Source organism: Durio zibethinus, chromosome 19 (assembly GCF_047325235.1).
Source record: "Durio zibethinus cultivar Kanyao isolate XHJ-2024 chromosome 19, ASM4732523v1, whole genome shotgun sequence".
In the NCBI taxonomy this organism is placed as follows: domain Eukaryota; kingdom Viridiplantae; phylum Streptophyta; class Magnoliopsida; order Malvales; family Malvaceae; genus Durio; species Durio zibethinus.
In genome coordinates this window covers 24,284,534-24,303,522 of record NC_143180.1, presented here as the reverse complement: position 1 = coordinate 24,303,522, position 18,989 = coordinate 24,284,534, and the positions used below count along the sequence as shown (strand labels likewise).

The 18,989-nt window shown below is 27.8% G+C and overlaps 1 protein-coding gene across 1 annotated transcript; it reads right to left on the bottom strand.

The window, feature by feature from the left end:
* Positions 1-655: 655 nt before the first annotated feature.
* Positions 656-2,750, bottom strand: LOC111309670 (peroxidase P7-like). The gene is made up of 4 exons (XM_022908667.2): positions 2,476-2,750; positions 1,773-1,964; positions 1,521-1,686; positions 656-1,287 (listed from the first exon to the last, which is right to left on the bottom strand). Exons 1-4 carry the CDS (start codon positions 2,692-2,694, stop codon positions 896-898), a joined length of 969 nt encoding a protein of 322 aa, XP_022764402.2. The 5' UTR covers positions 2,695-2,750; the 3' UTR covers positions 656-895.
* Positions 2,751-18,989: the final 16,239 nt, after the last annotated feature.

Below are 18,989 nucleotides of genomic sequence, written 5' to 3'. Positions count from 1 at the left end.
ATCTCAAAAGTAAAAATGGGGTGAAATGCTATACAAAAATATGGCATGAACAAAACATCAATCAAAGAAAAAAGAAGGGATAAACACAGTAGTATGGGCTAACAGCTTGTGCTACTAATGCTGTCGTCCTAGTTCAGTGGGCTTCTGGCCTAAAATGGCGAGGCCCTGTGAAATATTTACCAAGTGCAAATAAATTAAGAATCAAAAACCCTGGCTTGGTCCATTCTGGCTTAATCCAATTTGAGATGGTCCCCTAATTACATAAAATGTGTTCATTTGCTGCTTTGGACTTTATCAGGTTGCTTTGACAATTTTAAAAGTTTGCCCAAGTATCCAACAAGACTTAGCCATTAAATTTGTTTAGGCCCATTACTATTTAAGATAATATTAAAATATTAAAAATCATTTTTATAATATTATAATATTTTAAATCTATTTTTAAATTAAATTTAAATAAAAATGGTCTTTATTAATAAAAAACATTTCCAGTTAGGTAGGCTTGAAATTAATTTTATACAAAATCAGCTCGAATCAACTCAAGCTCGTATGCCGGGCATGGTTTTGCTTTCGTAGCTTGTAACTTGCATACGATCTCACAATGATCTCACCAGCATTCAAAAATTAAAAGGAGAAAAAATAATAATAATAATAACAGGGCCTAACGCAAAAGAGAAATTTTCTTTATATTAATACTCAAAATACTTTTTATTCTAACCAAGGTCACTTTTTGATCACAGTCTCAGCCGCAGGACCTAAGCCATTGAACAATTTGGAAAACATAAAAGAACGCACACAAGCCTAATGAATAATGTAAATTGATACAACCACTTGAGAAGCAAAATTTCCATCACTATTTGTTTTTATTCCAAAGACAAAGCATCCATCAACTCATCAATTAATTCACCCTCCTGCAGTTCTCCCTGATCTCTCCCCTTGATCCAGTGAGGGGACTAATGTCTCCCATCTTGATCATGGCAGTAGCAAAATCAGAACTGAAGGAACTTGGGTTGTTGCTGTAACCTCGAACAATGGAATCCGTGGAGCCACCATTGAACAGCTCTTGATCAGAGTGGAGGAGTCCTCTCCTGTTTATTAGGTTCTTGAAGTAGTTGTTGTCAAAAAATGTTGGAGTCTGGATATCAAGTGGTGCCAAATTGTTGTCCCCTGAGCCAGATGTTCTTGGGCAGTTTTTCTGGCTTGTTTGAGCAAAGGAGCTGTCAATGTTGCTCTCATTGTATATGCGGGCCCTGAATGATGCGCACCTTGTTTGTCCAATTGTATGTGACCCTGAATTTCACAATACCAAAATTAGTACAATGTTTCAATGACGTGACGACAAGCGAGTCACTGATGTTGTATTAAATGTCTCTATAATTTTTTTTATATTTGACATTATCATGATTAATTTTTTTATAACTAAAATTAAGAGTCCAGCATATGGGTATTAGCCAAATATATATTCTAGTTATAATAGTCAAAATTGATTTTCTTTTTTAAATGACAGATGAGAGAGGACAAACCAGATAAAGCAACCAAGTCCCTGGTGGAAAGTCCAAGAGCATTGAACCTGGAGATGAGTCGGTTCAGGTTAGAAGTTGGGGGAGGAATGCTGTTATTAGCAGCTGCCTGGCTTGCAGTCCTGGCATCTCTCCTTCCAAGTTTCACATCCCAGTAGGGGCCTCCCAGCTACAAACCAAGAAAGGGTATTCTCTCAATTACATGCTTAATTAAAATTTTTACCGAGATGCTTGAAAAAAATTTAGGACTCTTACAATTTCAACAGAGTCTCTAGCAGCAATAGCCAAGATATCAGCACATGAAACTACACCAGGGCAAACTTTCTCAACTGCAGACTTGATGTTGTCAACCACATTGAATCCGCGAGCAGAGTTACGATTTGGGGCTGCGTTTTTTTCTCCTGTGAAGGAAGATGTGTCGTCGAGTAGCAATGATCCATCACATCCCTATCAGGAACATTAAATTAACACCATGAAAAAACATTACTAAGGTTAGTAAGTCAAGCCTTTAGAGTTTAGATGTAACATAGAGATAGATGCCAATTTGGTCAGTTTCCTTTGAAAAGTTATTTACTTTTAAATCCCAACCAACCGTTTTTTTTTTTTTTTTGTCCTTTTTGACATTGGTCAAACAATGAGGCCATGATCCTAAAACATTATTTAAAAAAAATCCTGGTAAAAATCTTGTGACATAAGAGCTGTTATCCATAAAAGATATAGTATTTGACTTTTTTTTTTTATCTAGTTTCTATGCAAAATTGTGGCAAAATTTTATTTATGTAAAAACTGTCACGTAAAGAAATTAGGCCATGCTTCCAAGCAGTTGGCTCAATGATTGGTGCACGATGTTTTTGCTTGAAGAGTAACGTTAAAAATGAAATTAGGTCGTGAACATGCATATGATTTTCGAAGTAATATGTAAATTTCATGATGGAAGAAATGGAGAAGAAGAATTTACATTAACAAAGCAGTCATGGAAGAACAATCGAAGCAGAGAGGCACCCATCCGGAGCTCTTCCATTATAGCAGAATGAACAGTGGATTTCACAGCGGAAAACAAGTTTGGGCATGATTTGGAGTAAAAATTTGTTGAAAGTTGAGCATTGGTGCTTCCCAAGACAAGCAAAAGGAGAAGCAAAGTGAGAGAAAACTTCAAAAAAGAAGAAGCGGAAGTCATATTAGTATTAGAAATTTAGAAATAGAACAGTATAGAATTGAAATGTGTTATGGCTTGGAAACAAACTGTGGCAAACCATTACTTTATATAGAGATTTTCTCAAAAATACTATCGGCAGGTTACCTAACACGTAGACTCTTCAAATATGCATGGCAAATTTTACGTTGTAAAAGTTATCAGAAACAAATATAAATTAAAACTGAAACACTGGTTTTAGACTGATAATTTATTCCAGAAAAAGTGTAGAACGCGTTTTTCTTTGAAAATATCTCTCCCCAACGACTTGATGTGTTTCACATGAATTTGTCAAGAAGGGCAGTGTTGTTGGTAGCAAAATTTCAAAGCCATGGTCCACATTGGAGCAGCCTAATTAATCAAATATTTATGATTTGGTGAAGACTCCAGATTTATAATAATGAAAATACAGTTCAATTTGACTACTTCTCTTCAAAAAGAAGCAAATTAAATAAAAAAATGATATCCCTTCAAGGAAAGCATTATCTTTTAGAATCTTAGTTGGCTTTCATGAACTCTCCTACTAAATTATTGAGAATGAGACACTGTTGGCAAAATAGTTCTAAAACCATGACGTTTCGATTTGATTTAAAATCATGTTAATTCATCAACTTATATATTTAAATTATTAATAAAAATTTATATTTAATACAGTGCGAATATATAAATTTGATTCAGTTAATGAAAGCTTCTCACAACAGTAATAACCGAGACTAATACGAGCCTTGTCAAGTTAAAGCCTCCAGTTTCTCCAGGTTTTTCTATTTCTGTCACTGTCAAACAGGACATAATACTTGCTTTATTTTGGTCAAAAGAATAGGTTTGTTTACTGGAATGTGTGCCAAATCATTCGTAACTTAGAAATTTAATGTTTCAATTTTTCCGCCATGGGTGACATCTTCAACTCTTCTTTATTATGATTTCTTGAGAAAATTTTGCATTTTGCATGGCCATAGTTCTTAAATTCTTAAATACAACCAATGGATAAAGTGGAAGGGGAATCTTGTTATAGCCAATAACGAAAATTAAACATGATTAGATCAAGCACAATGACTTGTGTAAAATTGTAAATTATTTAATAATTAGGAATTTTTAAGAAGATTATTCTTTCTCTTGTACTAAAAAGTCTACCATTGTAAGTTTTTCTTTGTTTGTTTCCTATGATATTCGACTCTAAATCTAGAACAAAATTGACATTGAATAAGGTAGTCCAAACTTATCTATGTATTAATTTTTTTTTTTCATGAAATTATAAGTACAAATAAAAATGATAATCACAAGCCTATTGTTTTATATTCCACACTTAGTTGGATAAATTGATCATCCAACTTGACATGATATTACAGCTTACCATCATTTAATTATTGAAAAGTTATAAAGTTTGAAACCTATTTTGTTTAGCTACTCATTAAAAAAAATAATTTATAAGCATATTTTTAAAAAATCTGTGAAGCAATTAAGAAAAAAGAATTCGTTACTCAATTTAATAGTTCGCGAGTGTGTATAAATAAATATATATATATTAAATAAACAAACTATTATCATATACTAATTAATAAAATTTAATACAAAAATTATTCACGGTGGGATTTGAATTTGAAATTTAAAAATTAAATTCTAATACAAAATTATATACTAGAGATGGGTTAAAGTCATATAGTAATAATGGATTGGGGTTCATATATAGAATTTTGACCATAAATAGTAGTTATAATTAATAGTTCTAACGAGAATTGAGAATGAAGTTTAGCCTAGCCAATGAGAAATTGGAGAGAGACCCAAGGCTAGTTTATGTCATTCAATGTTCCAAATTAAGACTCTGACTTTTTTAAAGTAAGGTGGAATAGCTTTCCTAAAACTATCGTATTACATTACAAGCTAATTTGATTTCCCAATCCAAACATAACCGTGAAATGCCTTCATACGCACGGTGAAATAGTTTGATTTTTTTAATTTGAAGCGTAGCTTATGATACAGTTTTCTTAAAAAATAATATTTAATCAGATTAAAGTTTAAATTTTAATATCTATAATCACATTTTTATTTAAAAAAATTTTGATTCTTTTAATTAAAACATTGGTAAAAAAAGAGGTTAAGATTTGAAACTTTGAGTTCAAACCAAAATCATTTGAAGAGACATAAAAAACAGCTAAGCATGCATGCAAAATGCTTGATTAAAAAAGTGAAAAAGATTAAGATAATGCGACTAATGTTCCACGCTATCTTATAATATTTCAAAAGATTGATTCCTTTTACATTGATATTTTGACTTTATGGTAAAGAAAAATCATAAAATCCTAAGATATTAAATTTAAGTTTTATTATATGGGAATTATATTTTGATTTATTAATTAATTATTCAATAATTATAATTTGATTATGACATAAAAATTTCTTATTAAATTCATTATATATGAATATAATATTTAATTTTAATTCTAATTTGGAAAAATAAATAAATATAATTTTCCTGATTAATTAAGATTTTGGACACTTGCATTATTTTCCCTGTAAATTTTCGTATCACATTTTGCTTTTTTGTCTCTATGTGTCTATTTTGTCAACTGTAGTTGTTACGGGAATCTCTCCGACGTTTTCAATGTTTCAAGGACGAAAATGAATGCTATTGTCTCCGACATCATCTGAAGTAGTTATGCTACTTTCCTCAAATCTCCACGTAGAATCGTTCCACTTCATCCAGAGGGGAAGCCAATATATATATATATATATATATATATATATATATATATATATATATATAGCAATTTTATTGAAAGAGAAAGAATTAAGCATTATTTTTGATAAAATAAGATATTATGCTACAATGATATAAAAAAAATTTTGAAACAAAAAATCGCAGTCCAAAAACGATAACAATTTGTATCAAATCGGATTAATTTTTTTAAATAATATATAATAAAATAAAATTTTAAAATTATATTCAAATTCAAATTGATTTTTTATTAAAATTAATTTGATCTGAATCAAATTTTATTGATTTAATTAGATTCGATTCACTAATTTTTAATTTTTTTTGTTTTTTATATATTATTTTAATAAAATTTTTAATATATTTTTATAATTTATATATATAATAATTATTTTATTTTATAAAAATTTAAAATATATATATAATTTGATTTGATTTTTTTATTTTTTATATACTAATCTTAAATTTAATCTGAATTTAATACATATATTTAATATTTAAACTTAATTCAAATTAAATAAAAAAATTAATCCAAACTAAATCAAAAATTATAATTTTAAATTAATTTTTATTTTTTTATTTATTCTTTTTCCTCCATAGTCTATGCCAGCCATGCCAGCCTCCTCTAGCTACGCTCCTGACTTCATTTCATAATCGGTGCCAGCAAGTACAGATGTACACGGAGCAAACAAGGTTTGATTTTAGGATTCGCTCTTCGTTCTTGTCCAGGCTTAGGGGCTGGTTTTTGTACTGTTAGTCGAGTCGGGCCAAAGTAGCCTGGTTTAGGATCTAACTTAGTTTAATTGGTTGGACCTAAAAGGACTTTAAAAAAAAAAAAAAAGAGAATATTTAAAAATATAAAAATATTTTTATTTTTAAATATATTTAAAAATTAAAATTAAACAAAATATTATTAATAGAAAAAATTTTGAATAAATTCAATCTTCAAAATTTATATAAAAAACTTATTTCATTTCGACTAAACCGAATTAATATAAAAAAAGATATAAAAATTTTAGTTTCTAATCAAGATTTTCTCTTCTTTCCCTCTTATAAAGGTAATGCCATTTCTTAAACCAAAAAAATTAAAAACTTCTAAAAGAGTACCTTCGAGTAGGAGGGAGCTAAAGAGTACGAGGTCTCCTTGCTTTAGAAAGAAGAAAATCAAAACTGTAAGTAATCCAATTTGTTAATCAACAATCACATGAAAATGGCTAAAACTTGTCATGAAGTCCAAAATTTTCACATGAAATGGATGTATTCTGACCAAGACAATCCCATCTATAGTCAACTCATTTTTTCCAAAAATAAATTTTCAAATACTTTTTTATCTCAAAAAAGTGCAATAGGTGCCCTAAAAAGAAAAAAAAAAATTTTAGTAAGAAATTGGGTTTAATTTGAATGTTATTTGTTAGGTAAGCTACTATAAATTGATACATTGAAATTGACTTCTTCAATCCCTTCTATAGTTTTATGCCTTCAAAAGAGGGGTAGATAAAATAAAACCCTAATTAATTTGGAGGCCTTTGAAGTCAGATTGCAACTGTTTTTTTTTTAAATTGATTAGACTCGACTTTTATTTTTAATTCATCCATATTTTCCAATAATTTCATCTGTATTTATACATTACAACTTACAAGCTAAAATTTATCTCATAAAAAAAACCCTAAATTAAGCTCAAAGTTGCTAGAATTATTGTTTATTATATTTGCAAACATACAGATATTAAAACATTATATATATGCAAAAATATATGAAATATATGTCGGCAACAGACCATTGAGAAATATTTTTACGTAAGATTCAACAGTGGGGGGCTTTAACTATGCAACTCATGCTCTTGTCTATGCCCTAAAGGCATGGTTGCCAAATGTCCTTTTTTTATTTTTTGCTTCAAACGAGGGCAAACGCCCGCAGAGAAAGGGAGATGGTAGGGTTAGAATTCACGCCCACGTATCTTTCTTAAAGTCTCTTAATCACAAGAATTAAATGTGAAAAAGGCCAAATATCCTTTTCTTTTTAATACATCGAAGATGAGTTAAAGTCATATAGCAATAATGGATTAGAGTTCATATATTGATTTTTTACCCTAAATAGTAGTTATAATTAATAGCACTAACGAGAATTGATAGTGAAGTTTAGCCTAGCCAATAAGAAATTGGAGAAAGACCCAAAGCCAGTTTATGTCATTCAACCTTCCAAATTAAGAATCTGAAGTTTTTAAAGTTAGGTGGAATAGCTTTCCTAAAACTATATTAATATTACATTACAATCAAATTTGATTCCCCAATCCACATATAATCACGAAATGTTTTCATATGCATGGTGAAAGAGTTTGATTTTTTTTTTTAATCTTAAGTATAGTTGATGATATAACAATCTTCAGAAATGATATTCAATTGGATTAAAGTTTAAATTTTAATATCTATCGTTCTCTATTCTCAAATTGTAATAATATTTATTTAAAATTTTTTTTATTCTTTTAATAAAAAAAGTTAGTAAAAAAGAGGTTAAGTTTTGAAACTTTGAGTTCAAACCAAACTCATTTGAAGAGATTTCAAAAATAGCTAAGCATGCATGAAGCTAGATTAAAAGAAATGAAAAAGATTAAGATAATGCAACTAATGTTTCGCGCTATCTTATAATATTTCAAAACATTGATTTTTTTACATTGATTTTTTGACTTAATGGTAAGGAGAAAATCTTAAAATCTTGATATTTTAAGTTCAAGTTTCATTATATGTAGATTTTATTGTTTAATTATTTTTAATTTATTATTTGATTATTCAATAACTGTAATTTAATTATGATATAAGAACTAATTATTCAATCCATTATATAGATGTAATATTTAATTATGATTATAACTTAAAAACATAACTTAATATTATTTCTCTTATTTTTTCTATAAATTTCATATGAAAAATTATTTTAAAATTTATTTTCAATAAATGTTGAATGTGTTTAGTTATAAATTATATAAATTTTAGTTATATTATTTTTAATAAAATTTTTACTTATTTTAATATATTTTTATTGTATTAATTTCATGTTCTTTGTTTTATTAAAAGATTATTAAGTTAGACTCCAACTTAATTATTTAAATAAGTTTTTTTTGTAAAGATAAAAAAATTGAAAGTTCTCATTATAATATATTTATACTAATTAAAATAATATTAACTTGATATATTAATTTAAATTATTAATATTATAATTGATTAATATAAATGATAATAATATTATTAATATGATATTATTAATAATTAATTATATATAATAAAACATAATATATTAGAGGAACTAAAATATTTTAATTTTTAAATTTTGAAAAAATTAAAAATATTAAAAATATTTTTTATGTTAAAGGGATTAAATTTTAAATTTCGTTCGAGCATATGAATTAAATTTTAAATTTCATACGAATATAATAATTAAATTTTAAATTTTGTACGAGTATAAAATATTTACATAATTTAACAATTAATCTCAATAATCTAAATTATCACATCAACAAATTAATACTATATCAATATGATCAACAGCTACATTAATATAGTCAATGATTACATCAGTTATTTAACGTAAATTAAGTAACATTATTATCAATTGAATCAATATTATTAAATTAAATTAATATAAAAAATTAATTTTGATAAATTAATATATAAAAACTAAAATTTAAATTTTATATAAATATAAAAATTAATTACATAATTTAATGTATTATAAATAAGACGTGCTCTTTCCCTCGCTACGCTCTTGATTTATCTCACGGTTCTAGCTACTACAGCTGCACAAGGAACAAATAAGGTACTACTCAAAAGTTATTTTTGTACTTGTCTGGGATTAGGTGTTGGTTTTTGTACTGTGGGTTGAGTCGGGCCAAAGTCATTCAAATGTCCTGTCAATGACTGATTAGTGGGACCGAAAAAGATTTTAAAAAATATATTAAAATATCTAAAAATATAAAAATATTATTTTTAAATATATTTAAAAATTAAAATGAATAAAAATAAGTTTTATTAATAAATAAAATTTTGAATAAATTTTAACCCTAATACTTATATTTATAATTTAATTTAATTCTATTAAAATCAAATTAATAATTTTTCAAATATACTTGTATAACAAGCGTTACTTTAAAACTTCTGGAGGAGGGAGATAAAGAGCACCACGCCTCGTTGCTTTACGAAGAAGAAAATCAAAACTGTAAGTAATCCAATATGCTTATCAACAATCACATGAGTGGCTAAAACTTGTCATGAAGTCCAAAATTTTCACATGAAATGGATGTGTTCTGACCAGCACAATTCAATCTATAGTCAATTCATTGTTACCAAAATTAAATTTTCAAATACTTTTTTATCTAAAAAAAAAAGTGCAATAGGAACCCTAAAAAGAAAATTTTTGTTTTGTTAAGAAATTGGGTTTAATTTGAATGTTACTTGTTAGGTAAGCTACTATAAATTGATACATTGAAATTGACTTCTTCAATCCCTTCTATAGTTTTATGCCTTCAAAAGAGGGGTAGAAAAAATAAAACCCTAATTAATTCGGAGGCCTTTGAAGTCAGATTGCAACTGTTTTTTTTAATTGATTGGACTCGACTTTTATTTTTAATTCATCAATATTTCCCAATAATTTCATTTGTATTTATATATTACAACTTACAAGCTCAGATTTATCTCATAAAAAAACTCAAAGTTAAGCTCAAAGTTGCTAGAATTAATGTTTATTATATTTTGAGACATATAGATATTAAAATATTATATATATGTAGAAATAAATGAAATATGTGTAGGCAACAGACCATTGAGAAATTTTTTTATGTAAGATTCAACAGTAAGTGGCTTTAACTAAGCAACTCATGCTCTTGCCATATGTCCTTATTTAATTTGATTACAACTTGTTGGAATTTAAGTATAATAGTTGGGATTTTTTCATAAGCTTAAGCTTTTAGGATAATCAGTTGTCTAATTTTATAAGAGCTTCTGGGTTTGAATCTTGGTAACTATTTTTTATTGGACTCTATGAGCATCAAATTGTGATCATTTGAAAGACATATTGATTAGATATGATAATTTAAAATATGATATACTAATACAATATGATCAATACATAAGAATAAAATACATTCGAAAATAATATAGTTTAAAATTTTAATAATATCCTTGTATAGAGTTAATTAAATCAAAATATATATTTTATATTTTTATATCGATATGAATTATAATACATAATTTTTATATAAAATATGATAAAAATATATGAATTTTAATATTTTATATGATATAAATACACAAATTACTAGATCAAATTGAAACTTAAATATAATAACTGACTCATTTTTATAAGCTTAAAACTTTTAAAATAATCAATCATCCAACTTTATGCATTTTTTCATTTTCATTAGAAATGACCTTTATTAGTTAAAGTTCAAAACGATTAATCTTGGTTAGGCTTTGTCATAATGTATTGGTCCAAAAACTCGATTGTTGGACATAAAAGGTTAAGAGCCACCATCAATTTTTTTTGTTAAAATGCAATTGACCACCAATCTTATCTTTTGGTCTGCGAATTTGATGTTAGATTCGAGAATACAGTTATATGTGAGAAAGATTATAGCACTCCTACAATATCCATCCTATTGTAATGGTTTTAAGACCATCAGACGTAAAGAATTTTAAAGATCAAGAAAAAAAAATAGAAAGTCACCACCATTCTTTTTTTTAGGGTGTAATTGGCCACCAAAATATTTATCTTTTTAATAAAACTATAAAAGCATGTTTAAAGTTTATCAAAAAGATAAATTTTGGTCTACAAAAATCAGATTGGGTTCGAGAGTCAGTTACGCATAGGGAATGATTAGCACCCCCATAACGCCCATAAATTGGTACCATTTAATCATGCGTTATTTTCGTTGTTGGATGAAATGATTTTGTTTCGAAATTTAATAATAATCCCCTTCATTTTAAAATAAAATTTTGTTAAAACTCTTTATTTAGAAATATTGAGAAAATCCTTAAGTTAAAGAATTACCTTAAAATTCTTCAACATCTAGGCAAATTTTAAAATAACTCTTTTCACTTAAGATTTAACACAAAATTTCTCAAAATAAAAATAACACTCGTTGTAGAAGATAATTATTGATGACTTTCTAACATCTAGGTAGAATACCAAGAATTATTTTCTTCGAAATGTTTTTTTTTTGTTTTATTTTATAGTATCACAACTTAAAAAAAAAAATTTTTTGTTTTGTGAAACATTTTATATGAGAAAGACGTAATGGTATTATCATATAACAAACAAAAATTAAAGACAAAGAAATGTGAATTGAGTGTCAACAATAATATAATGATGCATATAAGCCAATGGATATTATACAAGATGAAGAAATGCAGAAAATTTTTTTTCAAAAAAATGGATTCTTAAATATAATGAGACCACCTTGACCCTCCAACATCTAGACAGAGCTTAGGTGCGACAATTTATACTTAAGCTCCTATTTTATTAGTATACTTTTATTATTAATTAGTTATTAACCCCATTGTTTAAGCAAATTAAGGATTCACTTAAAAAACTTAATGGAATAAAATTTTTTAAATACCCCATCATCTAGTATGTATTCAGGAACAAATTATTTTATTCGAGATTTTCACACATATCCTTAAAGTTTTGGAATAGTTTTAAGTATAAGTTTAGGTCAAGGTTTTAAGTTTTGGTGATTTTTTTATGATGATTCGGGGTTGTGTACCAATTTTAGGGTTTAGGACTTGAAACTTTGGGGTTTTGATTTTAGGGTATTGATTTTGGAGTTTGGATGTTTAGGGTTTTGATTTTAGGGCTTGAGGTTTGGGGTTTTGATTTTAGAATTTGAGGTTTAGGGGTTTAATTTTAAGGTTTGGGATATTTAGGGTTTCAATTTCGGGGTTTAGATGGTTTAGGGTTCAATTTTAGGATTTGGAGGGTTTAAGGTTTCAATTTTTGAATTTGAGGTTTAGGGTTTAAGATTTGGTTTTAAAGTTTGGAGGGTTTAGGGTTTAAATTTTTTTGAAAAAAAAAGCACAAACATCTCTAAAACTCTCAAACATCTAGGTGAACTTGTAGAACAAATTTGATTTTTATGATTTTTTAAACTATTTAAAAAATTCTTCTTTTTTTTGTGAAAATTTATTATTAATAATATTATTTATTTTTTTAAAATAATTTCCTAACATCTAGGTGAAATTATCATTATTTAAAATACAATTAAGTTCCTTTCAACTTCTAAACAGGAAAAATTTTCTTATTGCTAATTCATTTTATAATCATTTTTTTATATTTTTTATTAACACTTGGGTTATTAAAAAAATATTAGAAGGAATTAAAAGTTTTAAAATCATTCTTATTATTGTTGTTATTTTCATTTAATTATTATTATAAAACAATAAATATTTATTCTAATAAATTTTAAAAGTTTTAAAACATGCATAAATAACAATAATAATAAAGTTAAAAATGATATAAATAATATATAAAAAATAAAAAAAATTTTTTACTTGAACCGGATCGGTCAATAGTCTGATCAACATCAGTTCAGTTCGGTCTAGCTGTTCGGGGTAGATGTAGACACCCTAATATGTCTGGGGGTCTACGTTTGATTTTTGTTAATATATAAAAAAAATAAAAAATGAAAAAATGAAAAGGCTAGAAAAAAAATGAAAAATAGGAGAAGTTTAAGTGAGATTAAAATTAATAGTTAAAAGTTAAAAAGGACTAAAATTCTTTTTAGTTTAGGGCTTTCGAATCACACTCTATAAATGCACAGACATATTGAGTAGAAGAACACACACAGAGACAGAAAAAAATAGCAAGCAGAAAGCAAAAAAAATTTTGGAGTTTTTTAGGTTTTAAAAAAAAAAAATTTTGAGAATTTTTTTGAAAAATTTCAGATTTCGATGAAATTTTCGACGTTGGTTGAATTTTTTAGCAAGTTTTTTTGCGATGGTTGAACTTTCCGACGAGTTTTTCAGAATCCGATTGAAGATTATGGCACTGATTGAATTTTTCAACGAATTTTAGGTGAACCAACTTAGATTTCAGAAACTTTTTTTAGAATCCGATTGATCCGGTGAAGTTCAACCGGAGTTCTTCAATTTTTAGAGAGAGAATGAGAGAAAAGGGAAAGTAGAAAGAGAGAACAAAGGAATTCTGACGAAAATAGACTGAATTTAGGCTATTTATACCCTCGCAGAAACAGTGTCGTTTTGAACTTAATAACCTATCAAGATCAATACATTTTTCATTTGGACTACCCGATCCGAAGCCCAACTTGCCTTTTGACCCGCGTACCAACCATTCCATAGTAGTTAAGTTGAGCCACACTGAGCCATCAAGTCACATCCCCGAACCGCATTTTGTGCCTTAAGCCGAGCCGTTTTGCAGCCGCTAGCCAAGCTGCTTTTATTTTTTGTATTATTTATTTATTTATTATTCTATTTATGTATTTTTAGTATTTTTGCATAATTAAATTTAGGAAAAAAATAAAAAATAGAAAAAATAAAATATTTTTTGACAATAAGTATTAATTATCCAATGATGAAATTTATAAAAATTTCAAATAGTAAATTTTTATAAAATTTTTAAGTGAGAAATTTTATCTGAATTTATCCCAAATTGTGTAATAATTTAGATAAAGTTTCAATAATAATAATTAATATTTATTTTCAAATAGAACAAAATTAAAAATAAAAATTTGGGTTGAAAATATTTGATAATTATCCAAAGATGAGATTCTTAAAAATTTCAAATGGTAAATTTTTAAGAAATCTATAGGTGAGAAATTTTCTTTAAATTTATCTCAAATAATGGAATAATTTACATGAATTTCAATAAAAATAATTATCATATTTATTTTCCAAAAAAAATAAAAAGAATTTCTAAATAGACCACAATGGTGAAAAATTTAAAAATTTTGAAAAAAAATAATATTTCTAAATTGACTTAAATGGTGAAAAATTTAGAAATAAAAAAAAGAAATAAAAAGAATTTCTTCTAAATAGGCCTAAATGGTGGAGAATTTAGAAATTCAAAACAAGAAAATATTTTTAATTTGGCTCAAATGGTGAAATAATTAGATATATTTTCAACAAAAATAAATAAATATTTTTTCGACGATGGAGCCTCTTTAAGAAATCAAATGAGATTATTGAATACTTTGAGATGAAAAAATATTTTTAAGAGTTCTACCAGATTGATGAAAGAATCTTATAAATTATTTTTAATATTTAACATAAAAAATTGAAACCATTAGACTCAAGACCTTAGGATAAATTTAAAATAAAATGGTACCATCCTTTGGATGGGCATGTAAGAGTGTTATAACATTTTTCACATGTAATCGAACTTCTGAACCCTATTCTAGTTTGTAGACCCGAACCTCTTCTTTTAGGAACTTTTAGTCAAGCTTAGGAGTTCTTAAAAAGGATAGATACTTGAGGTGGTCAATCACACCTAGATAAAAAAGATTGATGGTGACTCCATTTATTAAGTCTAGCTATAGATTTACAGATCTATATGTTATGATAGTTTGGTGACTCTAATGAAGAAGCTAGAGAGTCAAGCCATAATTTTTAAATTTATCATATTCTTTGGTCTAATGGTTTTAAATTATAATGATTTGTGTACTAACATTTTTATTTTGGGCATGAAACCAATATGTTCCTTTTCACCTACATTTGCATTACATGAGCTTTATACCCAGGCTCCGTCCTTCTTAGAAGGGAGTAAAGTACCTACGTTCTCATGAGATGATAATCTCCGTAATGGCTAGTGAAATACTCTCACTCAAATTGAATCATTTTCGTTTATAGCTTATGATGGACGAGGATTGGAATGCCTTATTAGTCTGTGATGGACAATGGCGTAAGAAACAATTTGGAAACCTTTAGTGGTCAAAATCACCTAACCCTACATATAGTTCATCCTTAAGAGGCCAGCCTTAGAATAGAGTCCTTCATACCTGGTGATAGATGTAACCTGAAGATTATGACATAATAAGGAACAGTTTGTGATCTAACCAGTTTGTTTAACTTTTTGCATTTGCATTAGTATTTGCATTATCATATCATGCATCATTTTTATTGTCATATGTAACATTGTGCATTTGCATCATTTTCATTTCATCCATGAAAATGTACATTCCATTCAGGTATAAACATATAATGCATAAAGTATAGCATAGCATTTTTTATCATAATTGTGGTACTCAAGGTTCAATGATAGCTCCACCAAGCAATCTTACTCACTAATACAATACAAGGGCTTGAGTTAGATAAATGGAGCAAGAAAATTTCAATCATTTCGAGAGGATAGAGAAAGCTCAAGAAAAGCTTGAAGGGGAGTTGAGTAAGATTTTAAAGGCCTTAAATAAGTTAAACAAGAGAAAAGGAATAAAAAGACGTACTAGCCAAAAAGATCATTCATCACAAGAGGTGACTGACCCTCTGTACCCTCCTAGCTTTGGGCTTCATCAAGCCCAGTCCACTCAAGATGCATCACCATAGCAGTTCACCTATCTTGTAAGGTACATATACCCTGAAATGCTATTAGCTTCAAATTCAGGATAGTGTCAAAGTTATGTAAATCTTATCTTTACTAAAAAAATAGTATAACCACTACCAGTCCCTAATTTAGATAATCCAAAAGAGAAAAAAAACTGAAGCCCAAGGAGAACAAGACTTTAGAAGGCTCAAAAGCTGAACAAAAGATGAACTTGTTAAAGGAAATGTTACGGGTCATAGAGGGCATTGGTTTTTATGGTTTAGTAGATGCTGCTGGGCTTTGTTTAGTCCTAGATGTTGTTATTCCTCTGAAGTTTAAAGTGCCAGAGTTTTAGAAATATGATGGTACGAAGTGCCTGAAGACCCACATTATCATATCTATCAGAAAATGATAGCTCATGCTCATAATGAGAAGTTATTAATGCATGCATTTTAAGATGACCTTATAGGCTCTGTTGCTAAGTGGTATGTCCAGTTAGATATGATTCACATTCGTTCTTGAAATGATATGGCCCCTGATCATCTGTCTTTACAGAACATAAAAAAAAAGATGACTAAATCTTTCAAAAAATGTGCCCAAAGGTGAAGAGATGTAACTTTTCAATTGCAACCCCCTTTGACTGAAAAGAGACCACTGTGTTATTTGTCAATATTTTAAAATCTTTCTATTATAAAAAGATGATAGAGAATGCAACAAAAAATTTTACTGATATAGTAATCTCAGGCAAAATCATTGAGAATGTCATTAAAAGTGATAAGTTGAAAGAAGGAAAAACCAAGAAAATGTCAAAAAAGAAAGAGGTCGAAACTCAAGTCGTGAGCTTTGATGGATAGTTCAGGGGTTATCAATCTTATCCACCATAAGGTTACTCTTTATACTATCCTGTTATGAATAATACCTTATCTTACCCATACCAGTCAGCCCTATTGCCATCTTATCCATCAATATACCCGTCCGTTTTTAGCTCTCAAGCTCCTACATACAACCTTAACATTCAACCACCCATAAGACCTCATATTCATCATGCTAACCCAAGTGGTTCACGAGAGCAACGAATTACTCGAGAAAAATTCATATTTGACCTAATTCTCATTACTTATACGAAGTTATATCGAGAGCTCTACAATAACCACTTGATTGTTTCAAGTCATTTAGAGCTGCTCAAACCACCCTATCCCAAGTGGTATGATCCTACAACCTACTGTGACTAGCACTATAAAATTACCGATCATTCCATAAAGAATTGTATTACCCTAAAGCATAATGTGCAATGATTGATCAAGGATGGAATGATAAACTTTGATCAAGGAAGAGCAACAACACCTAATATTAGTGGTAATCCATTGCCTAATCACAATGTCAATACTCTGAGTGAGAATCAAGAACACGTTGATCCGAAAAGGCCTAGAGAGCTGCAATGAATCAATGAGCTAGATGATAAGAAAGATCATTCACTTAATCGCATGGGGGCATAATTTTAGAAAGAAAAATGATGTTAAGGCTAGATGAATGTTGTTTGTCATTTTAAGATTTCTTCCAAAGTAATGTTAGGATTTCTTTTAGGCAATAGGATTTCATTTGTTATCATTTTAATAAAAGGTAAATTAATGCATTTTATTACATTTTCTCTTTCATTCAACCATTATTCCATGCTTTATTACCTTTCATAACTTTTCATTTCCAAAATTTAGATGATGAATTTTAGACAATGATAATGATAATTTTGAGATTTAATTTTAAGAACTCATTCGCATTAATTTGAGAAGATTATTTGAGTAAAAGAAGCCAGCTACTAGTAAATGTGAAATAGATATGTCTTGAAGATATGCAATCTTTTATAAAGATCCATGAGCTTGTTTTTGTTTAATATATGATGTTCAAGAAAAGCATTCACATTTGAGATAAAAAATGGTAATCTTTCTTTTACCATTTGAAAAATCATTTATTGCTACTCTATTGAGCCTATTATAATTTTTTTTCTAAAGAATTTTGATCAAGAATCACCCTCCACAATGCATACAATTTTTAAAAAAAGAATAGAGGTAAAAAATCGTAAAAGGTCTCAAGGATGGAAAGCAAAAAAAATAAAAATAAAAAAGATAAGCAAAAAAGAAACAAAGAAAAAAAGAAAAAAAGAGAAAAAAATGAATGCTACACATAATTTTGGGTAAAGTAAGGAGAATCTTTTTGTGAGAAATAAGATGGATAAAAATGAAAAAAATAGTGAAATGATGGGAAAAGGGACAAAATGTCAAAATCGATCAAATGATGAAAAATGATCCTTTAGTTTTAAACCTTTTAAACACATATTTTGAGCTTATTTTATCCTTTTTTTTATGACCCTTCACCATGGCCTACATTACAACCTTTAAAAATCTATTTGGATCAAATATGAGTGCTCGAATTGAATAATCATATATTGGGTTAAAGCATCCTTATGATGGGGCACTGGAATATGTTTTAGAGGTTGATGTGTGAGAGATACCAATAATGGATGAAAATAAAAAAAAAGAAAAAAAAAGAAAAGAAAAAGAGAAAAAAAATGAAAGAATGAAAGAATGAAAGAATGAAAAAAGATGAAAATGAAAGAAAATGAAGACTCAAATTGAAAACTCGAAATGGTGATTTGAGTAGAAAAATCTCTGAGCTAAGAGTTAAATAAATAGATCATGTGGAGGAAGGGCAAAAACATCCGAAAATCTTTCAAAGCTAGGGCAAAATTCATTAAGTTCAACATGACTTCGAAAGTTAATGGAATGAGTTTTTGTAAAAAAAAAACTTGGATTAATGTTCAGTATTGTTTGAATATTCATTGTTTGGATATTGTTACTCCATTTATTCAATAACATTCCTAAGGGCATGCTTTGAATTTATTCTTTTGCCCATTTTTTTTTGTACCAAAATTACTCCTCATTGATTACCTTTCTCTCAATTCACTGTGTGCTTTCTTATTTTCACATCTCTAGAATAAATAAAGAAAATGTATGATTGTATTACATTTGTCATAATTTGAAATGATAATGAATGA

What these genes read in the sequence shown, in the direction of transcription:
- LOC111309670 (XM_022908667.2), bottom strand. Translation starts at nt 2,694, where the DNA reads ATGACTTCCGCTTCTTCTTTTTTGAAGTTTTCTCTCACTTTGCTTCTC. An exon ending in TCCATGACTGCTTTGTTAAT is followed by an intron (nt 1,965 to 2,475) that starts GTAAATTCTTCT and finishes TGTTCCTGATAG; the next exon opens with GGATGTGATGGATCATTGCT. An exon ending in GGACTTGGTTGCTTTATCTG is followed by an intron (nt 1,288 to 1,520) that starts GTTTGTCCTCTC and finishes TGTGAAATTCAG; the next exon opens with GGTCACATACAATTGGACAA.